The 26,623-nt window shown below is 51.8% G+C and overlaps 10 protein-coding genes across 10 annotated transcripts; 5 read left to right on the forward strand and 5 right to left on the reverse strand.

Annotated features, from left to right (window-relative positions):
- Positions 1–978: 978 nt before the first annotated feature.
- AYO20_11192 (hypothetical protein) lies at positions 979–1,851 on the forward strand (the record flags this gene model as incomplete). The annotated part of the gene is made up of 1 exon (XM_022649445.1): positions 979–1,851. One exon carries the CDS (start codon positions 979–981, stop codon positions 1,849–1,851), a length of 873 nt encoding a protein of 290 aa, XP_022494562.1.
- Positions 1,852–2,371: 520 nt separating this feature from the next.
- On the reverse strand, positions 2,372–2,821 carry AYO20_11193 (hypothetical protein; the record flags this gene model as incomplete). Its single annotated transcript, XM_022649446.1, has 1 exon — positions 2,372–2,821. One exon carries the CDS (start codon positions 2,819–2,821, stop codon positions 2,372–2,374), a length of 450 nt encoding a protein of 149 aa, XP_022494563.1.
- Positions 2,822–4,246: 1,425 nt separating this feature from the next.
- On the forward strand, positions 4,247–5,842 carry AYO20_11194 (hypothetical protein; the record flags this gene model as incomplete). The annotated part of the gene is made up of 1 exon (XM_022649447.1): positions 4,247–5,842. One exon carries the CDS (start codon positions 4,247–4,249, stop codon positions 5,840–5,842), a length of 1,596 nt encoding a protein of 531 aa, XP_022494564.1.
- Positions 5,843–6,166: 324 nt separating this feature from the next.
- AYO20_11195 (hypothetical protein) lies at positions 6,167–6,623 on the reverse strand (the record flags this gene model as incomplete). Its single annotated transcript, XM_022649448.1, has 2 exons — positions 6,167–6,225; positions 6,269–6,623. The coding sequence occupies 2 exons, from the start codon at positions 6,621–6,623 to the stop codon at positions 6,167–6,169; spliced, it is 414 nt and encodes a 137-aa protein (XP_022494565.1).
- A 475-nt stretch (positions 6,624–7,098) lies between these two features.
- On the reverse strand, positions 7,099–8,527 carry AYO20_11196 (putative peroxisomal-coenzyme A synthetase; the record flags this gene model as incomplete). Its single annotated transcript, XM_022649449.1, has 2 exons — positions 7,099–7,704; positions 7,754–8,527. The coding sequence occupies 2 exons, from the start codon at positions 8,525–8,527 to the stop codon at positions 7,099–7,101; spliced, it is 1,380 nt and encodes a 459-aa protein (XP_022494566.1).
- A 1,759-nt stretch (positions 8,528–10,286) lies between these two features.
- On the reverse strand, positions 10,287–11,415 carry AYO20_11197 (hypothetical protein; the record flags this gene model as incomplete). The annotated part of the gene is made up of 3 exons (XM_022649450.1): positions 10,287–11,129; positions 11,200–11,332; positions 11,387–11,415. 3 exons carry the CDS (start codon positions 11,413–11,415, stop codon positions 10,287–10,289), a joined length of 1,005 nt encoding a protein of 334 aa, XP_022494567.1.
- Positions 11,416–12,227: 812 nt separating this feature from the next.
- Positions 12,228–15,301, reverse strand: AYO20_11198 (hypothetical protein; the record flags this gene model as incomplete). The annotated part of the gene is made up of 2 exons (XM_022649451.1): positions 12,228–15,178; positions 15,244–15,301. The coding sequence occupies 2 exons, from the start codon at positions 15,299–15,301 to the stop codon at positions 12,228–12,230; spliced, it is 3,009 nt and encodes a 1,002-aa protein (XP_022494568.1).
- Positions 15,302–16,061: 760 nt separating this feature from the next.
- AYO20_11199 (hypothetical protein) lies at positions 16,062–17,541 on the forward strand (the record flags this gene model as incomplete). Its single annotated transcript, XM_022649452.1, has 3 exons — positions 16,062–16,687; positions 16,737–16,980; positions 17,059–17,541. The coding sequence occupies 3 exons, from the start codon at positions 16,062–16,064 to the stop codon at positions 17,539–17,541; spliced, it is 1,353 nt and encodes a 450-aa protein (XP_022494569.1).
- Positions 17,542–18,011: 470 nt separating this feature from the next.
- AYO20_11200 (hypothetical protein) lies at positions 18,012–20,705 on the forward strand (the record flags this gene model as incomplete). Its single annotated transcript, XM_022649453.1, has 1 exon — positions 18,012–20,705. One exon carries the CDS (start codon positions 18,012–18,014, stop codon positions 20,703–20,705), a length of 2,694 nt encoding a protein of 897 aa, XP_022494570.1.
- A 1,424-nt stretch (positions 20,706–22,129) lies between these two features.
- AYO20_11201 (hypothetical protein) lies at positions 22,130–25,213 on the forward strand (the record flags this gene model as incomplete). Its single annotated transcript, XM_022649454.1, has 3 exons — positions 22,130–22,258; positions 22,312–24,988; positions 25,044–25,213. 3 exons carry the CDS (start codon positions 22,130–22,132, stop codon positions 25,211–25,213), a joined length of 2,976 nt encoding a protein of 991 aa, XP_022494571.1.
- Positions 25,214–26,623: the final 1,410 nt, after the last annotated feature.

The following is a 26,623-nucleotide window of genomic DNA, read 5'->3' on the forward strand; positions in this document are numbered from 1 at the left end:
TGCGTTGTCTGTGCCACCCCGAATTCACACAGGGTAGGTCGTCGGCAGCGTAAGAGGTGTATAAGAGACGGCCGTTGGGAGAACCTCCGAAGGCCTCGTCCCAGCTGGCTTGCCCTATCACCAATGATCACAGGATTTCCTAACCGAGCGAAGGGGTGCCAAAAGACTTTGAAGAATATTTGTGCTTTTACAGCGAAGTCCTTTGAAAAATAATCTGAGATTTGAAGTCTTTATTTGTTACCTTGTCCTGGTGACACGACATATGCCAAACAGGAGAAACGCTGTAAACACTGCATATATATCAAACATTACAATCACTGCAAATGCTGCAAACATTTTTAGAATCGACATTATGGAAGCAGGCGAAGCTAGACCATTTTGGGTCTCTCGGCTCGTCCCGATGCCCTAGTCACTTCTACCATGTCACCATGTGGACCACGTCATTTTGCGGCAAGTTTTGGTCACACCTGTGTTAATCCCCGCACTCCTTATATCGCGTAACTTCACTTCACAGACCGGGCTATTGATAGGACCTTGTCTCGAGTGATCCCCCACTGAAAGTAGTCTACCGTAGAGATTGATCTCATATTATAGAAATGTTAGTATGGTCTCTGAATAGATTCCATTGCCCTGGGCGCGTTAGGATTTGGCTAGGTGTATATAGACTAAAGGGCCCTGGCTGAAGGTTAAAGTGGAAATCTACACTCCAAGTCAACGCCGTTCACTTCTTGGGACATTGACATAACTTGTCCACACCACGTGCCGCGCGCCAAGATTTTGTATGCATTAAGACTCGCTGCTTTTTCGAATGGTCTGTACTTTGTCACCTCATCCAGGCCTTTAAATATGTCTGTCTCTCGCTTTGTCTTCCGGTTCTATCTTCCTAGTCATTTAACGCTTCCTGAGAATCTCAGGCAGCTCCTTCCCTTTGGTTGACTCAAAAAAGACAAAAGAGACACCCGTTTCACAGGAAGCAAAATGGCAACGCGTCCGACCCTACCATACTTCGTGCCACCAGACCGGCTCCCAAGCCCGCTGCCTACTGTCGCCGAGATCCTAGCTTCCACAACCCACCTGAAGAGATTCACCGGCGATCCACACCCTAACGTTGTCCGTGTTGGGGAGCACTTTGTTGTCAAATTCGGGGCAGACATTGACCTCCGGGAGGGTGAAAATACACTCTTCGTCCAGCAAGCTACGAGCCTATCCGTTCCGACCATCTATGCCATTTTTCACGACGAAGCGACTGGTTACAACTTCATCGTCCAGGAATACATCTCAGGTCAGGGGTTGGGAGAGTATTGGCCAAAGGCTAATCAAAGTGGCAAGGAGGCGGTGGTCACCCAACTGCGTCATTACTTTGACGAACTCCGCAGTCTCCCATCACCCGGCTATTTTGGTGGCCTATGGCGACAACCCATCCTCGAGGGCTATGTGACGGGTGGACAGAGAGCGCTTGAGAAGAGTGACGTTCCGCCATGCGATACGGAGGAGGAATGGGTCGACACCATGATTCGAAACGCCGACGCGAATTACCCCATCGAAAATCGCGCACTTTTCGAAACCAGGAAGAATTTGTGCCACTCGATTTTCCAAAACCATGATTCTGTCTTCACACATGCCGATCTTCATCCTTCCAACATAATTGTCCGCGACGATAATACGGTAGTGGTAATCGACTGGTCGTTGTCAGGGTGGTATCCGAGCTACGTCGAGTACTGCAACATGATGACCTCTCATCATCATCACCCGACCGATTTGACTCTGTGGATGCCACGAGTTTTCAAGGAATATGTTGCTGAATATGGGTGGATGCTTCAAATGTATGCATGGATTCACTGGGGCGGCTAGGGGTAGTTGGCTTGAGGCCATTTTGGGCACTGATAGGATTGCTGCATGCCACGACTGGCCCCTCGCAGTGTAGGGCAAAAACAGAGAAAGCTGATAGGACAAAAAGAGGCAAAGAGGAAAAGCACAAAGGAACAGCCTGCTAGCTCGAGATTCTACCAATCTGCAATATGGGCCAGGAGATCGACCCTCCTGGTAAGCCCTTTCCAATTGCTCCCATTCCCAGACGTGTCCCTGTAGGCTGTCTCCGTTCCTCGTGACGAACCAAAGATGGGATCTCGCAAAGCCAGCTGCCAACATCAACGCTCTCCGTGCTGCCCCACACTCACACCAGCTTGTTTGGCGACCATCCACATGCTTTCCCCGAACCGGCGGCCGTGTACTGTTAGTTTAGCTCATCCACGGGGGCCCAACGTCTGTATCAATCCTAATGACATATGACAGGGCTGTACTTCGCGGCATTTACTGTCCCTTGGCCTCTCCCTGCGGCACCAGAACATCACTCGCCATGGTGGTCGAGTGTTTACGACCTTCCACCCCACCAGCGCTGGGTGATATCCCCACTTTCGTCCTCCCCCAGTGGTTCGAGGACGCCCTTTTCTCTCAGGAATTCGATGGCTTCGGCAACCCAGTGTTGGCAATGACGGATTTTGTCTTTTGGGACAAGTGGTTTCGACAGATGGAACTGCTTTGCTGGTGGAGGGATCATTCGGCAGGCTGCTTCGAGCTGGGCGAGCTTGTCTTGCTGAACTCGTCCTGCTGGTTTTATCCATTCACATGTTGTACCCTTGAAGGGATGCGAGGACGTTCTGGCCTCAAAATTCATGCCCTGTTGAATGGAACCTGTCACATGGAGTAACTCCCCACTCTTACCCTCGTCGATATCAACGTAGATTGCGTGGTGAGAACTTGTAGCTATGATACGCATGTAGGAGACGAGATAGATCACGTAGTTCTTTTGAAGAGTAGCCATATTGTATGCAATGCCGTAAGAGGGTTTGTAGTGTTGAAGAAATGTCTGATGGTGCCAAAGAGATCCGAGAACGCTGAGGAAATGTCTGATGATATTAAAGGGAGACTGAGAATGTCAAAGAGATGTCTGATAGTTTTATACCCACTCAAGGCAGAGGAAGCCATTTCTAGATCTATTGTCATCAATAGAGACAATAACTTGCCTTGTCATGGTGAAGCGGTGGCGGCGCTCTGTATGAATACGGGCTCTATCCTATTCTTGAGATTGTTTGGAAACCCTGCCATAATAATGGTGAAGTGTTTAACGGAATTCCAGAGCATCTTTGGGTGAATGAATCTGTTAAGCAATCTGACGTGATCTTGTTACGAATGGTTGAATGAAGCTGTGAATCGCATGAACTATCAATACCTTGAGAATCAGCTTCTACACAAGATTTTGGATCTCTTCTCCGATCTCGGTATTCTATCGGCGACTGGCATGATTCTCATTCAGACAGGAACGCCTAGACTTGCACCTGAATGTATTCTCTCGGAAACGTTGTGCAAGGGTAACGACTACTGGCGTAGGAGTTGTTGGCCTCGAGTGTTCAAGCCTGCCAAATACTCATTGCCACGGCCTGTTGTCGGCAGAAGCCACCTCAAGAAACCGCAAGGGCTTCAATGAAATGCATTGAAGTCGTACAACTGTTAGGAAAAGGTGATCTATCGCTGAAAAAGAAGGCAAGAAAGAAAGCAAATAGCCTCACCCTAGCTTGAGTCCCGGCGATGGTAACCAGTTACCACAGCCTTGCTAGTGCCAGGAAGGGCAAGAGTGGATCTGGGGTCCAAGCGAACAAGGTACCCCACTTAACGGGGGACCCATACTATATGCTAATCTATATATGGACTAGAGTACTGTAGTGTACGGTGACCCCATTTTTCTCGCCCAGCCTGATGCAAGTTTGGCAGGGAAAGACGTGATGGGTATACGAACCTCTAGTGCCTCAGTCTTCTTCTTTCTCCTACTTCTCTCTCCATTCGTGTACGAGGCGCAAAGACAAACATCTCAGTTCGCCGGCTGGCTGGGCTTTCCAGCTTTATCCGATTGCGCAATTTTAGTGCCGAATACAATATCACGCCCGACTCGGTGCCAGTGAGGATAGGATGGCGCGATCAGGCTTGCGAGTGTGTCAGGTGAGGGTATTCATCGACTATATCTTTCTCTGCATGCCACCTTGTCCTTGCGACGATTATTTTCAAGAAAGTAGCAGAGTAGAACAATCCTCAACAACCGGTGCCGTCTCCACGACTGCCTCCCGTGACTAGCCAGAGCTACTAGATCAGCCGGCAGGTTTGCAGTTCTTCGCCTTCGTGTCCCATCGTTTATATCTTGTGAATATCTACCGGGCCAATCATATTCTCTTAACTCTTCCCACCAAGAACCACTATGCCAACCACCCCAAAGGAAGTGGACGCGGTTGTTGTCGGCGGAGGATTTGGCGGTATACGTCTCGTCAGCCTTCTCCAGGACAAGCTCCATCTGCCGAATGTTGTCGCGATCGAGAAGGGCAGTGCGCTGGGAGGAACCTGGTACTGGAACCAGTATCCCGGGGCCCAAACTGATACTGAGAGTTGGGTCTATCGCTTCTCCGACGACCGTGACCCGCCCAAATGGAACACGCGATATCTCAAGGCCGAAGACCTCCAGGAGCAGATCGTCGACACGGCCAAAAAGTCCGGTGTCTTGAAGAACTATGTCTTCGAGAACGAAGTTGTCTCGGCCCATTACGACGCGAAGAGCAATCGTTGGCTTATCGCCACAGACAAGGGCCTCCAATTTTCTGCCACCTATTTTCTCACCGCCCTTGGGATTCTAACTAACCCCTACATTCCGGATTTCCCAGGACGGGACTCCTTCAAAGGTCTATCTTTTCATTCTGCTCGGTGGCCCAAGGGTCTCGACGTCACGGGAAAGCGTGTCGCGGTCATCGGAACTGGACCATCCGGAAGCCAGATCACCGGGTCCATCCATCACCTCGTCAATCAAATCACGGTTTTTCAACAGCGGGCACAATACATCGTCCCCGTCAATGATCGACCAGTGACCGAGGAAGAAAAGAAGGAGATTTACGAAAACTACGATAAGATCTGGGACACGGTGTTCAACTCGCTCTTCGCCATGGGTTTCACGGAGAGCAAGAAGTCGGCGCTCGAGGTGTCGGAAGCAGAGAGGAGAGAAGTCTATGAACGCATCTGGAACAAAGGCGGCGGCTTCCGGTTCTTCTTCGAGACCTTCAACGACCTCGGGACCAACGTGGAGGCGAACGAGACGGCAGCGGCATTTGTTCGCGAGAAGATTGCCCAAATCGTCAAGGATCCTGAGACGGCAAAACTGCTCCAACCCAAGGGACACTATGGTGGACGCCCACTTTGCACACAGGGGTATTATGAGGCCTTCAACGAGCCTAATGTCTCTCTCGTGGACGTAGCCAACAACCCCATCGCCAAGATCACTCCAACGGGATTGGAACTTCAGGACGGCAAGGCTTTTGACTTCGACATCATTGTGTATGCCACGGGGTTCGACGGGGTCGATGGCGCCTATCATAACATTGACATCACTGGACGTGGGGGACTCAAGCTGGCAGACGCGTGGAAGGGAGGGGCCAACGCCTTGTACGGCGTCAGCGTGGCCGAATTTCCCAATTTCTTCACCGTTACCGGGCCTGGCGGTCCGTTTGCAAACATGCTCCCCTCGATCGAGTTGCAAGGGGATTTCATCATCAAGCTCATCCAGGAGGCAAGAAACAGGGGCGACAAGACCGTCGAGGCCGACGCCAAAGCCCAGGCGGAGTGGGCTCAAGTCGTCCAGCAGATCTCCAAGGCGACCGTCTTTGACAAGGTCAAGTCATGGATCCAGAACGACAACGTGCAGGGCAAGAAGAAATACAGTGCCTTCTTCTTGGCTGGCCTGCAGAACTATATTGCCAAACTGGCCGAGGAGACCGAGACCAGGTATCCATCGTTTGTGTTTGCCAAGTGAAATCCAGTGAAGCCAAGTAGGAAAGTGGAAAGAGAAATGGGGTGGACTGTAGTCGAAATAGACGGAATATACCTAAACACCTCACCCCCAGCACCTGCTTGGGTGAGTCTTGTCCGCCCTGGCAGTGACAACTACTGGGATATGAACCGTGTCCAGCCCCAATACTTGCTCTGTAGTTGTTTTGAAGACGGTACAGCTTCTTGATGCCGTTGAGAACAATTGAATACTCTGCTGGGTAAGGCTGTACCAAATAAACCCGAAAGGTGGAGGATGACCAGATCTAAATGTCGGGCAGCCTGGTGATCTCAAGGCACTGTTTCCGATTCATGTCTTCTCAGTCGGGACGATGACGAAGACCTCGCCTGCCCAAGCTAACGGGACGTCTGCGAAATGGAAGTGTGTCACTCGAGGAGCTCAGCTGCATACCTCCGTACACCGTGGGTGCTAACGATGTGATGTGATCCCTAGCAGCATTGAGGTTAACAGCGGAACCGGGTCCAAGAGCCATTCGAGATCTCGCGTCGGTTGTCCGGTCCAAGAACTCGGGGCCCTTTGAGATCACGCTGGACATTCTTTTCGCCAATGACTCGGAATTCGAGCGGCACAGCAGTTGAATGTGCTGACGGCCGAGACGGTGCGGAAACTCTACGGTCTCAAGCCCACAGACGACATCATCACTTTGATGTTCTTCGAGCCCGCACTCGGCTGGAAGTGCACTTTCAAGAGACCGTGGCCGCGGGGCAGCATTGGAGAGCGGGACACCTTTGGCACTTAATTGCATGCTCCGTTGTTGTCGGTTGTCATTCCATGAGGGAGAAAGGATCGATTGCAGAAAGACATTCGCCCAGACCACAGTGGATATAAAAGAATACAGCTAGCGACCGTGAATGAGAAAACATCCTAGTTCCGCAACCCGAGTACAACACCAAACCGACCCCGGACCAAGCCAAACCCCGACTTCCTCACAAACAACGCACGTACGTATCATGGAGAGATTCGTACAACATGGGAACCGTCAAACAGGTGAATACCCTGCCGAAGTGCAGCCTTTGCGACAGCCGGTGAAAGCACTGAGTTTGGAGGGGGGCCCCCCTTTCCCGTCTTCCTTTGGACCCTGACTGAGGCCCGGACGCTCAGACTCTTACACGCTTCTTTCTTTGCCTTTTCCTTTCTTGCCACCAGCGGGACCCGTCGTGCTGGGAACTGGTGACGAAACATGGTCCTGGTCCGGGTCGTCTGTGTGTTTGTCAACCTGGTCAGGCGGCGTAGCCAAGCTCCCCTCCAAGAAGTCTCTGTAGCATCTGAGCCGCTGAAGCCCGTTCCTCAGGCTCTACAATAACCATATCTTTGATGTCAGACATATCCCGGTCTTCGGCTGCGTTGCACGCGGATTGGATTATTTCGGCGTGTGTGCCAAAAGTTTTGTCCCTATAGCCATCCACGTTCAGGACATGTGCCATAGTGACGAATAGAGACCAGATATCGGCCTTGGAGGTCTGGAGCCTACCGTCACTGCACAGAACCTCAGGAGCTGCATATCGGGGTGACATCACCACAGTCGTGGTATTGCTTGCAGAGTTTGCAACGCTAAAGTCGGTGATCTGAAACTGGCAGCCCGCCTCTGTGTTCTTGGTGAAAATGATATTCGCTGGTTTGAGATTGCGATGCGCGATGTTCTTGCTGCTGAGATAATGAATCCCGATAAGAACATGGCGTAAAACAGTCACAGCCAGGTGTCGGTCAGAGGTTGGCTCAGAGACCCCTTGATGAATCAAGTCCTCAACGTTCCCATCTCTCAGGGCCATGAGAATTGTAAGAGATCCGAGATCTTGCCAAAAGCCCTTACACTCAACAACATGCGGCTGTGATGGTCAGCTGGGCAAGTCTGGGGAAGAAGGGGGTATGGCACACATGAGAGAGCTTCGCAAGAGTATCAAGTTCTCGTTTTACCATCATCCGTCGCACGTCATTGGTGCCATGCACATAATCTTTTACAACCTTGACAGTTATAAGCATGCCAGTGTCGGTCTCGACTGCCTGCCAGACATCCCCAAAGGTTTCTGTACCTATCTTGTGGAGGCTAGCATAGCGGGCCGTGGAAGATGGTGCCGCAGGGGTGTTAAGCGATGTTGGACATCTAGAAGATGATACAGTTCGGGTGTCACAAGAATTTTGACTTTGAATCTTCAGCATGTCCTTCCAATTGATCACTTCTTTGTGCCAAAGCAGCTTGAACAAAAGTTGTCGGCCATCGTGGCCGCCAATGCCTAGAAGGGTGTTCACCGCCGGGGCGACAACGACTCGTCGGATTCGGCCTTTTTCAAAGGATTGACGATCTTCACCGAAGAAGTTGGTTGCCTGAGCCGTTGATCGATCGTGAAGGAGAATCGTACCGAATTCCTGGTTAATGTCAAAAGAGCAGTGGGTGCGTGAAATGGTTGCTCCTTCCAGTGTGATGTCTGTACCACCCCGTCCGAGTGTCGTCAGGGCATATTGTGAGGATGAACTAATGTGCGGACCCACGTTGATTCCCAAATTGTTCAAGGGATCGTCGGGATTGTGGACAACAGAGATCAGGTGACCGTTGGAGGGGTGGTCCAGCACCGCTTTTGCCCTTGGATTGATAGGGACGAGGGAAAAGACTGTGGAAGGGTGGGGTTCTGGCCGAACGTCTGGTGAAGTCATTTTCTTTACTATCGAGATGGGATTTCGTTCCAAGAGAAGAAAGGGATTGCAGGGAGAAGGATTGGTGACTCTATCAAGAGGATAGAAGCCGTGTCATGTTCATCCATCCTGTTTAAATAGATGCTCGTCAGATTGCTGCGTGGCCTTTTATGAGTTCATGTTCCAGACGCGTGTGTAGAGTTGGTGTGCTGCTCTGGCTGCTCTGGATACATGCACCACGCAATTATCCGTAAACGGCCAGGTGGATTCCAACGAGGCCAAGATGCCCTGGACACGTTCTGAACGGTGCCCCACAGCGAGCGCCGATAAGGTTTCATCCCTTTGATAGAGATGCCACGGTCCACGGTCCACGATCCACGATCCACTCCTTCCCACGCTAGCCTGAACGGAGAAGCTGTAATCTGTGGTAACGGAGGACACTGTATTGTGTAACACAAACGCGATACGAGTTACCAATCCCAAGGTATAGCTGTACCTAGACAGTAGTAACACAGTCCACTATGATTAGCGAGCGCAACCAAAGCCCAATGATCCCTGTGGGCATGACCCGCCGAAGCCTAGAGTAGCGCCGTGGGTTCCCATCCCCCGCCCCTCCACCCCTCCCGTACCCCTATGTAGTTTCCAAGTAATATGTAGACAGACATCTTGACGCCTTTGGAACTGCTGCCTGCGCACGCTCCACCCATAATCAAACATGGGAATCTAACCGTCTCGCCGTGCAACCTCAAAATCTGATGAGAGATTTGGCGACTGACCGTCGAAAAGCGGAAGCATGCATGCGGCATGCACGCAAAACCTAGCCTTGGGCGAGCGACAACCCACGGGTGTTTGATCATGCCGACCAGGCAGCCGGGGGGTCTATTGGTGGCGCTGCTCTGAGGCTCTTAGGCTCTGAGGCCCCCTGATTCCCCTAGTGGCTACCTAATCACAGCCAACAAGTCTTGGTAGATTTTGGCTTCGAAATTCGGATCCTAAGCGACGTTTTATATCAAGTTAAGACTACATCCGAGATATAATGTACGTATGTGCGTATGTATATGTACGGTATCCGGTATGACGCAGCGACTCTTGTGTGCTTGTATCCCTGATTCTTGATCCCTGGTTTCTGGTCTCCGGTCTCCCCTGATTCAAGAGTACCCGCCCCTCCCATGGGCAGGCACAGGCAAGAGGCGGGCAAGTGAGTAACCCTCAAGGCGGGAAGCAAGCAAGTAACGAAGCGGCAGGCAGGCAGGCAGGCAGGCAATCAAGCAACCAAGTGTAGCATGCATGGAAGAAACCTGACACGGACGGAACTGTCCAAACTGGCTCTGCTCTTTTGAGGCCATGTCAATAGCTACTGTTTAGCCACTGAGAAGGTCCGCTCAAAGATAGAGGGAGAGCGTCGTGCCTCATCATGATCTCTGCCTTTCGGGACCCGCTATCTCTCTCTCTGTGTCTCTCTGGCTCGGCTGACTCGCTCGTAGCAAGCTGCTGAACAACCCTATTCTGTCCAAATGATCCAAACCTCCCACGGGGAAAGGAGACAATGATCGGGCGACGAGGTCAAACCAACCGGCCAACCTTTCTCCTTCAGCACGAGTCTTAGTTCTTTTCGTTTTGAGCGCCGCAGCAATCCCCCAACGATGAAAATCGGCAGATGTGTACAAACCCCCGAATGAAGCCCTTCTCCCCCAACCTCAACACCACCCCACCCCCCTCTCGTAAGTCTTTACTGCTCGTCCCATCTCGTCCCATCTCGTCCCATCTCGCTCTAGTTCGTTCATGGTTCCGTCTTGAGCTTCTTCGGAAAGCCCGCTCCGCTCCCTCTTCCCTTCTTCGTGCTACTGTCGTTGTCTTCGGCAGGCTCACCAGCAGTGCCCGGTGCGGTGATCTCCTGCTTCTTCCTCCCTCTCTTCTTGGGTGGCTTTGGCGGCTCCGCGGGAGTACTCGCCAGTTTGTCCTGTGCGGCCTCCAGCATGCTGGCGACTCGACCCATGACATCCCAGTGGAAGCGCGGGTTACTTGTGGCAATGTACTGGAACACTGGATCGGTGTGGTACGAGAGAAAATGTCGGCTGGAGGTTTCGGCGAGGACTTTCCACAGCTCCGCGTCCTGTTGTTCCGAGATCGTGTATTTGTTTGGTGGTGAAGACAGGTCACTACCAGTACCACTGCTGGAGCCAGTGTTACCGACGCCGACGTTGGCGCTCATGGAACGATCGCCGGGAGCATCCGTGACAAAGAAATGAGAAAGACACGGCAGTAGCGCCTCCTTCACCATCCCGAGGATTTCCGTCATCTCATTTGTGGCTTTCTCGCGGAGTGCGGTGATTTTGTACTTGTGAGCAATGAGATACATCTTCGCGTGCAGCGATATTGGAGAAGAATTCACGTAACCAGTGTCTTCCGGAGCATCGACGGGTTCTGCGTCAGGGTTGGAAATCGCTTCGTCGGAGTGACCGGACGCCGAGGCCTTGCCATGTTTCATAAGACTTTGTATGTCGAGCCCAGTGGTGCCAGACACAGGCTCATCGTCGTATTCGTCAGTGTACCACCAGCGGATCAAGTGGGCGATAATGGCTGGTTCATCACTATCAAGATGTACTTCGTGCCGCTTGCCACCCTATTGACTTGGAGAAGTCTCTGTTAGTTCATGCCAAGGTGACCTGGACTTGAGGGGGTCAAAACTTCACCTGGGGCGCGTTGCTGTAAAGTTCCAAAAAGGATCCTGAGTCAGCGATGACATGGCTGTGCACTGCCCATCGATAGTCATTGACAATGATATCAACATTGGGTTGACATTCCTTCTTGAGGGAGGACGCAAAGCTATCTCCTTGTCAGACGAGTGGATGAGCACACAAAGTGCTGCTAGATGCATACGTCCTGAGGTCGCTCTCCGTGACAGCCATGGTCAAGTATCCCGATGCCACCTGAAAGCTCACTTCACGTAGGTAGTTGGTGTGGTTGTCTAAATCGTACTTATAAGTGTCAACCAGGAAGATAGGAAGAATGAGAAGTGATTATAAAAGCTCAGAAAGATGTAAAGCGAAGAGCAGACATGCACAGATTGATATTTACGTCACTGCACTGCCATACGTGAGTGGACTTATAGCAGCATGGACCGAGTGATTGAGTGCGGACAAATGATTTGAAGTCAAGTGGAGGTGAAAAGATGAAAACATAGACGGTGCCGAGTTAGTGCCAGGATAAGGAAGACATATATTTGGGATAGTGGGAAAATCCAGTATGGCTGAGGCGCAAGTGACACCGTATGGCTTGAGATATCAAGAGAGAGCGACTCATAGGCAATCTCTAGGAGAGAAACCTGCCATGGCATAACATGTACGCACACCTCTAGTCTGCCTTTCCTGGATCTCAAAGAATAAGACAGGTCTGAAATAGGTATGCTCTTGAACTCAGCAGTTGGGCACTCACAGCAAACATCAACTCGAAAGCAGAGTTTGCTGACAAGAGCTTCTAACCACCAAGCCTCGATCTCGCGCGGAAGAAATGCTCCGAGGCATTCCATGACTTGTGATCTCCGACCATGGGGGATTGTTGCGGTCGCAGACGTAGTTGCTCTGTTCTGAGTCGCGCTGTTGAAAATAAAGGAAAGGGTGAGGGACTTGGTTAACAATTTGGCTGGTCGGGCTCTATTGGGGTATCTTTGGAGGAGTGGATAAATATACAATGTTGTACAGCACTTACTGCACCCAATGTCTTAATTTTTGGCTGACATCTTCAAAGTCTTGACTTGCCATTCATTCGGATCTTGCTCGACCCAGTCTTTCTTTTCGCCCAGAACACACATAGACCTCAAATCCGAAGGGAGGTCCACGAGGTACTTCTGAGCGACTGACTGCACAGCCTCCTTTGTGACACTCAGTAAGCGTTCACGCATCTCCTGGTCCATATCTTCGGTGATGCCGTACATGAACTCTTTACTTGCTTCGCTGCTCACGCTTGTGGGAGCGTCAACTCCTTGAAAAATGCTCAGCTTGCTCTCCTCAAGCTCGCGGCCGCTCCAGTCCCTATCACGGGCATACACTCCCGCGCGCTCGAACACACTCAACGAAGTGCGAGGATTGGGATCTCGATACGACGACATGGTGAACAGTCCACTGATCGGGCTCGCGCTCGCCGACGCACCGTATGCGCCACCCTTCTCTCGCACCTCGGGATGGAGAAAGTTGTGGACCAAGAGCTGGCCAAGCACAGTGAGGGGTGCTTTGTCTGGTGAATTATAGGGTGCAGTTTGGAGGCATGTTCCCGTATAAGAGACTTGAAATGGCAGGTCGAAGAATGCTCGTCGTGAAAGTGACGACCCCGGTATCACACTCGATAGAACTGAGTTACTCACTGATGGCTGGGCTCGTGGTATTTGGGCAAGGAAGTTCTGGATGAGATCTCGATTGTCCTTGACCGAGGCAGCTTCACACACGACACGCAGCGACAAGTCGGCCGAGTTGGCGATTGCTATCGATTGGATGGTTTGCAGGTTCTGTATGACCTGCACCAAGCTTTCTGGATCACGTCTGGCTTGATCCAGTATGCGAGCGGTGGATTCTATTTGCGAGAGTCCAGAGAGCTGGTCCTGAATCCGCCCTCTTTGTGTCAGGGCAGCAGAAGCGCTCGTGACGGCGAAGTGGTGGCCGCTTTCCGCAACTGTATCCAAAGCCCCGGAAGCCTTAGATTCCAGAAGCTCCCGAATTGCAGCAATAGCTCCGGGACTTGTAAAGTCAATGTCCAATAGCAGCGTGCGGATAAGATCAAGCATTGCTGGTACATTTCTGTCCAGCGCATAGCCATCCACCAAGAGCCCTTCATTACATTTGTCTAGACTCCACGGATCGGGCGCCGCAAATGAGGACACCGTTATGCCGCCGGTCTTTAGAAGAATTTCGGCTTCGAGATCTCCCACAGACATTGTTTTGGTGCCTAATCGCATCAATGAATCCGTGAATAGTGGTAACAAGACCCTAAGCTCGTTAGGGAGGTTTCTGAAGAGGTGCTTTGCCTGGAAATATGTGATCCCATTCGTCTCGGTTTCACGCCATAAGCAATCCACTTCACCTATCTTCTGGTGATATCGTGGTTTTCTTTCCTTGTCTCGAGTGATATCGCTGATGCGGAGAGTTGGGAGGGTATCCAGATTCTTGTCTTGAGCCTTCTCTTGTTCCTCGACGAGCTCAAGTTCCTGCCGGCCAAGCTCCAAAATGGCGGTCTCGGGTGGACTGGCAGCGTTCTTGATTGTCTCTAGAATGTTCCTCCTCCGTTCTTCTTCCCGTGCTTCCAAGGCGGCACCGTAAGTCTCCGAAGGAGTCATGGTGAATTGCATGCAGTTGTCGTTCAAGAGATACTTTTGTACAAGTTGGTCCAGATATTTCTCCTCTTTCATCCGCTGTTTGAAAGCATCGATGACTTCGTTCCATGCTAGGAAATCCATTGGGTTGACTCCATTGAACCAACCAGGGAGAGTTTTCTCCAGTAAGCCCATCCCAAAATTGGCTGTTTTATGCTTCAAGGAAAGCTCCAGTTGATGCATGTAACCTTCGATCTTGTTTGGCTGAAAAGCCTCCTGGGCTTTGTGTCGCAAAGTTGTCTGAATTGTCTCTTTCAAGCCAGGAATATCTTCAGCTTTCATACCGTCTAGTCCGATGGAGAAAACTCCAACCCTTGCAGAGGCGTCGTATCCGGAATTTGGACTGAAGTTAGTTCCTAAGCCCGACTCGATTAATCCCTGATATAGAGGGGAACCGTAACCACTCATCAACAACGACATCATTATGCCGATACAAAAGGTCTCTACCACATCGGAGGAGGGACATCCCATCCAGGAAATGGAAGACTTAAATTGCCGGTCAGGGGGTTGCATCGCATCGACCGGGCCGGGTACCTCGAAAGCGACGAATCCATTGGAGAAACTGATTGGCATCTTGATCTCCGTATCTGGCGTGGCTTTTTCGAATTTTGAGATGGCCTCGTCCACATACCGAAGTTGTTCGGCTAGACTTAAACTGCCGTAAGAGAATATCTTTGCGTTGCTGGGATGGTAGTTCTTCCGGGAGAAGTTGACGAGTTGATCGTGTGTGAGCTGAGTCATGAACTCAGGATCACCACCAGAATTGTGCAGAGATGGTATGAGATGTTCTCTAAATCTGATGTAGAAGAGATAGCTGGCATCTGACATCTGCCCTTTCATCTCGTTATAGACAACTCCTTTGAACTTGATATTGTCCTCCGTTGGGGGTTCTCGGGGGTCTTCCGGACCAAGCCGCCATCCTTCTTGTAAAAAGTCGGTACGTTTCAACAGTGGGTGGAGAGTTGCATCCATATAGACTGACGACAGATTGCGGTAATCTTGAAGATTTGTAGTGGCAAATGGATATGATGTGTAGTCCGAAGCCGTAAACGCATTCATAAAATTGGCCAGCGATCGCGGCATCATCTTGAAAAAGGGATCCCGGACGGGATACTTTTCGCTCCCGCATAGCGTAACGTGTTCGAGGATATGGGGCAAGCCAGTTCTATCGGTAGGATTTGTTTTGAAGTTGATTGCAAAGACATTGTTCTTGTCGTCCCGAGCGACATGGAGGTACTCTGCGCCAGTTTTGTCATGCTCCAACCTCAATGCCGTCAAGTGCAGCTCCGGCACATGCTTTATCTCTCTCACTGTGAATCCGTGTATGCTATCCCCAGGCGTGGGATAGCTATTCAAGTCTGTCACCGACGCATACCCTCTTCTGGACAAATACGGCCTGCCGCATCGCAGAATGCCCTGGCGAACGACGCCATGCCTAAGCATCTCCCGACCGAGGGAATTGCAGGCTCGAATCGGAGGTAGCCACTGAATCAGGGCGACGAGTCTAAAGGGTCGGTCGATGGTGGTTCGATGCGGGAGTAGAAGCTTGGAATTACAGTCTGTAGGTTCCTAACGATAGCAAACACAGGTGTAACTGGAAGGCGAAAGATGAAGGACAAACCAAAATCGCCGAATTAAGAAATCTAGAAGTCACGTGTCACATTCTCCCCATAGCAAGGTCTCTAACCAGATTCAAGAGGGGATCTGTGTATGCTGGGATAGGTATCAGACAAGTATGCATAATTGCTGTCGATAGTCCCTTCGAATCTTGCTGTGTGCAGTAAGTAAGTCACCTCAACCTCGACGTTGAGTTTCGGTATATTGCGCATTTGTACACAGTGCTCGGCCGTGAAGGAAATCCCAGATCTGCGCGGCACGTCCTCCGATCGAGGTTCGCCTCGCACGATCTCTTCCCACTGTGCTTGACCGGACTATCTCTCTCTCTCTCTCTCTCTCTCTGTTCCACATAATTTACACGCAGCAAAGAATAGACGGGTCATCATAATAGCCCAGAGATATCTCAACAATTCTCACGTTCTAGTGCGTCCAATTGCTGTCTGACGCCACTTTAAAAGTCTTTGTCGCAGATGTTCAGGCCGGGCACCACAGCCGTCTGTACGGGTTTCAAAAGCTACCACTGGCTTTGAACAGGCATAAAAAGGCCACAGCTTACGGGCCAGCGCTGCCGACCATATGGCTACCGCGGCGCACAGTCCTACGTCTCAAACCACAAATGGCGACAGCCACGATTTGCCCCCGCCCGCGCCCGCTGCGAAGAAAGGCAAGGGAAAGAAGGACAAACAACTCAGCGCTGAGGAGAATGCAAAACTAGTACAAGCGCGGTTATCACAGCTGGAGCAAGAGAAGGCAGGTGATAAGGCTCAGCAGGCGGAGATTGACCGTGAAGTAAAGAAAGCCATTCGCGACCTCAATGAGTTGATCAATGGTGTCGAACCTCTGAAGGGGATCGACCTCGTCAAACAGAAATATGAAGAGCTCCTTGCTGAAATGAAAAAGACCGAGCGCGAACACCTCAAGGCCAAAAAGAGTCGCGATCAGTACCAGAAGGACGCGGAGAAATCCAAGTCGGAGCACAACAAGACAACCACGATGAAGGACAAGTTGGAAAAGCTGTGCAGAGAATTAACAAAAGAGAACAAGAAACTCAAAGACGACAACAAGAAGCTTGAAGAGACGGAGAAACAGGCCCGAGAGAGCATCAACGAGCGTCTAGACCAAATGCTCTATGATGTGCAGGAAGCTATGAACACCAAGACCGGCGCACATCCCGAAAACCTTCACCTTGAGCTGGACGAGCTGTGAGTCAACCCCATTGTCATTTTGTGAGCTGGGTTAATATTTCATCAGGTTCAGAACGCGATGCAAGGTCTTAGCAGACCAAGCCGAAATCCGGGAAATGCATTTCAAATCGATCCTTCGCCACAAAGATGCCGAGATAGCGCACCTGCAAGCCAAACACGAGGTTGAGCGTCGAAGGGCCGACACTGAAGCAGCTCGGTGCCGGACCCTGACGAGCCAAGTGTCGACCTTCTCACATACGGAAGCGGAGCTACGCAGTCAATTGAACATCTACGTGGAGAAATTCAAGCAGGTTAGTTCAAATCTATCCCTTACCTTACCTTATTTTGATTGGTGCATGAGCTGAAACTCTTTGCTCACCATCCAGCAGGTGGAGGACACTCTCAACAACAGCAACGAGCTATTCCTCACATTTAGGAAAGAAATGGAGGAGATGTCCAAGAAGACGAAGCGACTCGAAAAGGAAAACCTCACGCTCTCGCGCAAACATGATCAAACAAATCGGAACATCTTGGAGATGGCCGAGGAACGCACGCGGGACAAGGAGGATCTGGAGAGGCTGAGAAAGCAGGAGCAGCGGATGCGCAACATCATCAAAATCATGCAGGAACAAGGTCGAGGCCGGCCGATCCAACAAGAGCCTGTGGACGACGAAGGCACAGAAAGCGAGTATGACGAGGAGTACGAGGACGAGGACGATGATGATGAAGCCAGTTATGAGGCGGAAGAGGAGCTGGCAACCGAAATCGCGAAGCCCGTGTTTGGTCCAGTGCCTCCGCCAGAAATGGTCGCTTCCAAGGCCAACGGGCAAAAGACGGCGACGGCGGCGCTCGTTAATGGTATGCCGCATTAAAGATGTGCATATAATACATCATTTGTATTCTTTTGGAACTTCAGGAACAATTGAATTTGCTCGCCCATTTCCACAAGTCCCTAGGGTATCCATGCTGTCAATGCATGAAATGCCTGAAATCATGCGGGTTGAAATAATGGCGAGATGGGACGCGAAATAGGCGTCCCGAGTACAAGTAGGACTAAGCCAGTCTTGCGTCACTCCGCAGGAACAAAATTCGGAAAAAGAGACCAAAGTGGCCCTCTCAGCTCACCAGAATCTTCCCGTTGCATGTGAACTACTTGCTCATTGTCCCAACAAGAGCCCACCTGCCCATCCCAGGTCAGGATGGCTTTCGTGTCTGCAGTGCTTGCGGTGCCTCTCCTACACTTTGCTGATCCGCCGTGAAAACGATTTCTTATGATAGACTGCGACGACTGTCCCACCTGTTTGGCGCCCGGTCGTGGCTTTGCCCTCCGATGACCCCTCAGATGTCCGCGAGAAACGAACCCGGTCGATCCACGTCTCTGGAAATCCACGACCAACATGACCTGACGCGGTCTCGCACGCCGCGCCCATATCTTCTGCGGGCAGAGAGCCTGAGGCCGGCGCAGGTCCAGGGAGCTGACAATGGCTACGGTGTTGTCACCAATGGACATGGTCCTTCCCCGAAACTCAGTCGTTCTGAGTCCAGCGAAAGCGGCACAGAGGCAGACGACGAGAAGGGCCCCTTTCTCAAGGGACTTCCTGCACCTCCTCCACGTTTACACAAGGGTCTTCGAGGAACTTCACCTGCCAACTTGACCCCTGCCCACAGCCCGTTTCCCACACCGCCAGCCTTTGTCGAGGGGGATGGGCCTCGATTTTTCGACTCGGTCCAGAAACCTGGGAAAAGAAAACAACGGACGAAGGAGCAAGTCAGAGACTACGAAGCGTATAAGAAACGGAAGCGACGCGAGATCATTCGGCGATGCACAGAAACCTCGCTTCTTTGTGGCATTGGGGTGGTCGTCTGGAACAGCAGAGGGGGTTCATCGGGCCTCAAAGACTGGCTCAACGAGGTCACGGCATTCCTTCTACTCCCACCATTTGTCTATCTGCTTTATCCGCTCAGGCTCACGGTGCGAGCAGTAGCTGCGAAAAAGTCCATTCTGCAGGCACTCAGGCTAGGATTTCACATCCCCTCACGATTTGACCCTGGCCCTCTGTTGTATCCGGTACTGCTACCGCTAATGATATCCGTTTCTCTGTTTCGCCAGAGCGTGGCTTTTCTCCCAGCAGCAATCATCTGTGGTTTGTCGTCGATACCCTCGATTATCACAACAACGCCGAAGATTCCTGCCATTGGCATGTATCTGCACTGGCTCCTTTCCGTTATACCACTCCATACCTCAAATTACCGATCATCGTCCGCTCCAGTTCCAAAACCATTGTCTCTGAAACTAGATCCCGGCTCTCACTTGAGTAGGGAAATCCTGGTGGTCATATTTCCCTTGCACCAGGCATTAATCTCGATGCTTGGGTATCTCACCACTTCAAGTCTGGATATATCAGAACTACAGCTCCTCTCATCAGCACTCATAAATCTCTACATTTTTGCTCGGACGCCGCAAGCCGAGATTCTCAAGGCGATGATCTGGCTGGGGGGTTTGAGCATTTTCATCACATGTAAGAATGTTTTGATGTGGGAAGTCGCTTTGGCACGAGTGCCCACCTGGAGGCTGCTGCGCTCACGCCAGCCCGTGGGTCTAATAGCAAGACTCGATCAATACCTCTGCAGCGTTCTTGTGGGTAGGAGGTATAAAAGCCGGCACGCAGACAGTTCGGATACTGAGGATGAGGTCCATCCTGTGAATTCTAAGCCAGGCTTGAGGCCCCGCTTGAGGTTGCAATTAAATGGCAGAGCTTGTTCTGCAACTGCCTCTGCTCAGAAGCCAGCGTCAGCTTTTGGACAGCAACCATCCAAGGCCACTTCATCGGAGACGGTTGCGCTGTCAGTACCACCTCGAAGAAACACATTCACCACCTTGGAACAGAGTCGGCGCAAGCACCAGGCCCTAGGCGCGAAGAAGGTGAAGCCGGCTCCAACTGGTCCTCCCGCGGCATTCCTAGCGTTCAGCGTGGCGCAAGCGCGAGTGCGAAAGTATGCATATGCGGCCGTCGCCTACATGTTTGTGATTATCACAATCTTGGGACCGGTTCGGCTCTACGTGGGCCATCAGGCGTTGTCGAACCATGAGCCCATAGGTTGGGCATTGGGATATTTGTTCGGCAATCTACCCATCTTCCGACTTTGGGTGGTTAGCAACAACCTCGAACGATGGATCTGCCTCCCAGCCCGAGGAACAGAGGCCCTGTTACCATTCAAAGACGGCGGTATTGAATATGCCCGCCAACATGCTCTTGGACCAGCTACCACACGCCTCACCATATGTGCATACTGCCTCGTCGTGCTCATGGCTGGAATAGCCACTGTTGTTCACCTCACGTCGATTGTCGAAGTCGACACAAGACGCAAAGTCTTTCACGGTATCATGGTTGCCATGCTCTTGCCGACCATCTTTGTGGATCCTTGTTTTATAGCTCTGGCGCTCAGCTTGATTTTGGCGATTTTCCTCCTCCTAGACCTGTTCCGAGCGTCACAACTGCCTCCGATCTCCAAACCCCTGACTGTTTTCCTGGCGCCTTACGTGGACGGGCGGGATCATCGCGGGCCTGTGATTGTGTCGCACATTTTCTTGTTGATCGGTTGTGCAATCCCGTTATGGTTGTCACTGGCTGCAGCGCCGCGTGTAGGTCAAGATCCTTGGGCTGGCTGGGACACCACATTGCGCGACTTGAGCATGGTAAGCGGCGTTGTCTGTGTAGGAATGGGTGATGCAGCAGCCAGCTTAATTGGACGGCGGTATGGCAAGACAAAATGGTACTGGGTTGGAGGTAAGAGCTTAGAGGGCAGCCTTGCGTTTGCCTGTGCGGTAACCTGTGGTCTGTCGGCGAGCTGGCTCTGGCTTAGATTGGGTGGCTGGGCCTCGTGGCATGGTGGCGATCCTCTGATTCTCATGCTGGGGAAATGCATGGTTGCGGGGACAGGGGCGAGCCTCCTGGAGAGTACCCTGACCGCCGCCAACGACAATGTGGTAGTTCCAGTTGGCCTCTGGCTGCTGGTCAGAGGCCTGGATATATGACCCGGCAGTGAATTCGCATCACCGATCGCGTGTAATTTCTAGCCGTGCAAGTGCTCGGATACCACATCTGAGTCGGTACTTGACGGCACGAGTACTCGGTAGAAAGAACTCAACACGTGGACGCTGGTCAGGGTTCTTTGCGCTTGTTTTCCCACTACGTCAGGTACGTAAAGCAGATCCGGAAGAACGAACCCACTTGGTAAAGATGGACTCGTCGGACGATTCCGTTAGGTACTGGGCGCAGTGGGAGTCAGATGCTCGAAGGTGGTGATTCGTTGGTGGCAAACAGAGACAAAGGTGTCTGGGGAAGATTGGCACTGCAGCCTTGATCAGCAAGCGAGGCGAGAGGTGGGAAGATGATGCCACCATCTGGTGGCCAGGTGCCTTATCTCTTGCTCCATCCATATCACTCCGGATTAGTCGTGCGAGGACCAGTAGACGCCAGTGGTACAGGAGTCACAAGTTCACTCCCACGCCTTTCCCCCAAAGTCCGAGGGCAGGTGGGCTGTCAGCGCAGGCAGAACAAGGGACCTTCGAGCATCCACACCACGCCATCACCCACGTCTTTACCCGTTGGGAGCGGGCGGGTGCTGGTGTGATGATAGATTCGTCCAGACATCGGACAATTCTTTATCGACACCGAATGACTGCATGACTAACTTCCTTGAGGCCTTGTACGGTGCGTGCTGCTGCACGCTGCTGCATCCTGCGCCCTGTAACCCTGCAACCCTATACTACTGACTGTACTCCGGACTCTCTTCCTCCCACACCCCCCTTCATCACGCTGCTTGAATCCAGCATCTCCCTTTGCCTACAGTTTATTTTTTGGTCCTACTTCAAACACTTCATCGATTCCTTATCTCGTTTCTCTGTCCTTTAAGCCGCATTACTTTCTTTGTACGTTGCGCTGGTAGTGCAGTGCTCCGCATCCTCCAAGTCACACGTCACTCGTCTCTCGTCCAACCACAGATTTCCCCCCAGAGGTCGCGCGCCCAACTAACACCACGTCCTCTCACAACCCGCCATCTTCACCGGCCAACTGAGGTTCATCTGTGCTGTACATCTAGACTTAACCACTGCACCTTGAGTCCTACTCCCCCACAGAGTCTATTGAGCTTCTTTGCACTACAATTGCGCAGCCTCCCGAAATCACGCAGCCTACCGTTCAATTGCGCCATCTCCACTCCTACGACTTGAGCGAGCCCTGGTCGCCTGCTACCTGTTGACTCAAACCATCCATTCATCGGTCGTTTTACCCTTTCCGCCGCAGTTGTTCGCTTTATCCCGAGCAATCCATGGGCCACCATAACCCCTTGGATCCTTCTCTTCAGCGTAGAAGATAACCTCCGAAGCAACCTCACCTCGCCTGACCATCCGTCACCACCCTTGTTCATCGACGTAGGCGGAGGAGGCGAAGGGAGAATATGGCGTCCACACCTCCTCAATCATCCACTTCCAAGAGGTCAAAGGAGTCGGAGCGGATAGGCAGTTTCCAGCGTCATGAAGAGATTGGTCGAGGCAGCTTTGCAACGGTCTACAAGGCCATCCATACGGTTCGTCCATCCAAGCCACACGTTCTGGAAGACATACTGACACCTTTCTCTAGACCAATTCGGGGGTGCAAAGCATTGTGGCGATCAAATCCGTCAATATGTCTAAGCTGAACAAGAAGTTGAAGGATAACCTGACGTCGGAGATCTCAATCCTCAAAGGCCTTCATCATCCTCATATCGTAGCCCTCATCGACTGCAAGGAATCGAGTGCTCACATACATTTGGTCATGGAATATGTTGCCCTGGGTGACCTCTCCCACTTTATCAAGAGACGAAATGAGATCAAGGACAGTGACCTGGTGGGCAATATGATGGTCAAATATCCCAATCCTCGACACGGCGGCCTTCATGAGGTGGTGGTCCGGCACTTCCTAAAGCAACTCGCCAGTGCTCTGCAATTCTTACGGGCAAGAAATCTCATTCATCGAGATGTCAAACCGCAGAATCTCCTGCTGAACCCGTCTCCGGAATACTTTGAAAAGCACAAGCCACATCCTATGCCTTATAAAGTCGGTGACGACTCGTTGAATCCAGTGACCGGCATTAAATCTTTGCCTATGCTCAAGATTGCAGATTTCGGATTTGCTCGGTCACTGCCTTCAACAGCCCTGGCCGAGACCCTATGTGGTTCACCACTCTATATGGCTCCAGAGATCTTGCGGTACGAGAAATACGGAGCAAAGGCTGACCTATGGTCCGTGGGAACCGTGCTTTTCGAGATGATGACGGCCCGCCCTCCGTTCCGAGCTTCAAATCATGTCGAGCTGCTTCGAAAGATCGAGAAGAGCGAGGACAAGATCAGGTTCGGGGACGAATACATAATCACCGAGGAAATGAAGAAGCTCATCCGGTCACTCCTTAAGAGGGATCCCGAGGAGAGACTTTCATTCCCCGATTTCTTCAGCAACGAGATCGTGGCGGGTCCTATTCCTGGCCTGCACCCAGAGGATGTTCCCAAAGAGCCCATTCAACCCCAACACGACCGTCGGCGGAACAGTCGAACTGATCCTGTAGGGCTAGTCCGTCCGGCATCCCGCAGAGAACCAGAAAGTCCCTATAATGATTCTTCCAAGACCGCTTCGGAAGAGAACACACCACGACGACACAGTGGGCGATTGTCTGGCACAAAGGATCAAATTATCACGCAAAGAATTACAAACGAAGAACTTCAGGCCACATTGGCCTCGCCCACAAGTCCATCTGATGCCCGTCCAACTCTTCATCCTCATGCTACCGCACCCGCCAGGCAGGAACTTGTACTGCGTCCATCCTCGATTCCGATGGCCCGTCAGACCAGCACAGGCTCGCATAAATTACCCCCTTCCTCCTTGCGTGGCCAAGTCTACGACGAAAGCCAGGAAGCCAGCCTGCGGAAGGAGCAGGAAGAGAAGGAGAAGGAGAGGGAGCGGGTTGCACAGGATATTGCCTTCGAGCGAGACTATGTACTGGTGGAGAAGAAGGCGGTGGAGGTCAACGCATTGGCTGACGAGCTCGAAGCCAGTCCGCGTTTGAACAGGAATTCCCTCCAGGCTGCCATGTCCCCGAAATCAGGAGCCATGGTCCGCCGAGCCACGACACAGGGTGCGCCGGGCTCAGCAACGGGCGCCCAGACGAGCGCTTCTCGAGCTGTCCAGATCGCTTCAGGGAGAAGACCCGAGTCGATTCATCAACGGCAAAACTCCTACGAACGCCGGTACGGTCCCAGTCCCAGCTCAGCAACTTCGGCTATTTCAAAGGCTCTCAACATGGCAAGCGGTCGACTATTTGGAGTTGGATTCTCTCCACCAGTAAACCTGATTCGTGGCGGCAAATCTCCTCCAATCACCTATAGCCCATTCCCTACATATCCTGGAGCCCAAAGCAGCTTGGTCATGATTGGGGATTCTAAGGGAACACCAGCCGCAGATGAAGACACGAAATTCGTTCAAAATGTCGAGGAAATTGCAACCAGAAGCGATGTTGTATATGGATTCGCTGAGGTCAAGTATAAACAATTGATTCCTGCCGGCCCATCACATCCAGGACTTGGGTTGCGCAACACCTCCAGCGACAATGTCACCGGTATCCCATTTGGAGCCTCCAATGAAGACCTCACCATCGAAGCAGTCGTGGTTGTGGCAGAAGAGGCCTTGGTTCTCTACGTCAAAGCGTTGGCTCTGCTCGCCAAGGGCATGGACATTGCAGCGCGATGGTGGGCGCGTAAGAATCGCACTGAGGCTACCGGTGATAACGGCACGTATCGGTCCAGCGCAAACTCGGCTGCCACGGGTCAAAGGATGAACAATGTCGTGCAATGGATTCGGAATCGCTTCAACGAAGTTCTCGAAAAGGCAGACTTGGTTCGGCTGAAACTCATCGATAGCCAGCGACGGCTCCCCGAGGATCATCCCAGTCATCCGAACAATATTTCTTCTACGACTGCGTCAAGCGCCGGCTTAGGGACATCAGCGGACCAAGTGGTTGTTAGCTCTGGCATTACCGCTGAAAAGCTCATGTATGACCGAGCCTTGGAAATGAGTCGCGCGGCTGCGATAAATGAATTGACCAATGAAGACTTGGCCGGCTGCGAGATCTCGTATGTGACGGCAATCCGGATGTTGGAAGCTGTCCTGGAGAACGATGACGACAACGTATCCAGGAACGGCAGTGGTACCAGTGACCAAGATGAAAAAGAGGATCTGGCTCCGATCAACGGACTAGAAGCTGAAGATAGGAGAACTGTGAAGAACTGTAAGTTGTGTTTGAATGCGTCCGAAAACTCCCTGGCTAATGACGCCTTCTACAGTGGTGGCGAGCATTCGTCAACGTTTAACCGTCATCCGGAGAAAGCTTCAAGTCATCCAGAAGCGTGCATCGGCGCCGGCTGTTGCGTCCCCAACCAGAGCATCTCCTCCCATTCCACACCGCGGCAGCCACCCTGCTACAGGTGTTGCAGCGACTCCTCCACGATCATAACCTGATCGAGATTCACGAAATCACGACTACGTCTTCCGAGCACTTTGTCTACGCTGAATTGAGCAACGCGGCTTTGAGGTGCGTTGTCCAGTGACCATGACTTGGCGTATACCCGGGCATCTGTTCAAACTTCTCAGCCGGGAGTGAGGGATCCACGACACTTTCAACGTGTGCGGGTAGGCTCTCTTGGCTTGTAATTATCCTACGTGTTTTTATCTGTCTGCATTTTCCTTTTCTGGTTGTGCATTGTGCTTGGGCTGAGGCGACGGTGGCAATCATTCTTGAACAGCGTTCGGCATCACGATCCTGGCATATTATTGGCGTTTATATTTTTCTTCAATCGAACTCGGATGAAATTGAGCAAGCTCACCGGGCTTATGTGCATGGGGCTGGAGGCGGTCGAGCTTTGATCCGTCCAAGGAGAATTTTGGACAACGGAATGGAACAAGATACCCGCTCACGACATGCAGATCACGGACGACTTGAACTTTGAAGAAAATGCGATGGAGGCTGGCGCTATGGTTCCAAGAATTTCGATGGGGTTATATGGTTGTGGTGCTAGGGAACCGGAATTGGTCTTCTGTGCGGGCTTGGGCGATCTTGTCGTGTGTCTCTACCGGGTACTTGCTGTGCTATACTCTCGACGGTGAAAGGGAGTCTATACTGAAAGGGGCTATGAGACAGGTTGTCTATACGATGGTGGCGGCGCTCTTTTATGGCCAGGAGATTGAAGCTAAATCTCAGTATAGAGAAAGAGACATTCGTGGTTTTCCCCTCTTCAAATGACAGTTTCAGTCCCAGTTCCCAACAATGTGCCAGACATCTATGGAGAATCACCCACTTAGATAAGTGACTTCCTCAAACTTGCTGGGGGTTTTCATTCTGGCAAGAATGAAGAACAAAACAAATCAAGAATGCACGGAGACGTCAGCATTTTGATGCCGGTTCTTGCCTGGGTAACGAAAGGAAAAGGATGCATCATCGGACCATTGACTGTGAGTTGTCTGTCGATCCAAGGATGGAAAGTGATCGAGGCGAACGAGGCTGGGGGCTAGTTTGTGTCAGAACACGGAGTGACAGCCTTGGTAAATCGAGTTGGCTTAGTCTGGATGTGAGAGACCATGTTTGAGGACCAGGCCTGCCACATTTGTGCAGCAGGGGTTAGATGGATTCTGTGGTCAGCAGGGCCTGAGTACGAGACAGAGGATATGTGTGCACGGATCGAACTGGCTGCGAGAGGAATGCAGGGTGTGCTGGAGAGAAGATTCATAGACAGCGAAGGGTTTGTTGGAGAAAGAAAAAAGATCGAAGCAGCGCAGGAAGAGTTGAAGTCGCCGCACCTGCCCCGTTGGGTACCACTCGCTAGTAGCCAGGCACCCAGCCGAAGTAGGAAGGTGACTGGATGCCCTA

The sequence above is a fragment of the Fonsecaea nubica genome, assembly GCF_001646965.1.
Source record: "Fonsecaea nubica strain CBS 269.64 chromosome Unknown Scaff139, whole genome shotgun sequence".
Taxonomy (NCBI): domain Eukaryota; kingdom Fungi; phylum Ascomycota; class Eurotiomycetes; order Chaetothyriales; family Herpotrichiellaceae; genus Fonsecaea; species Fonsecaea nubica.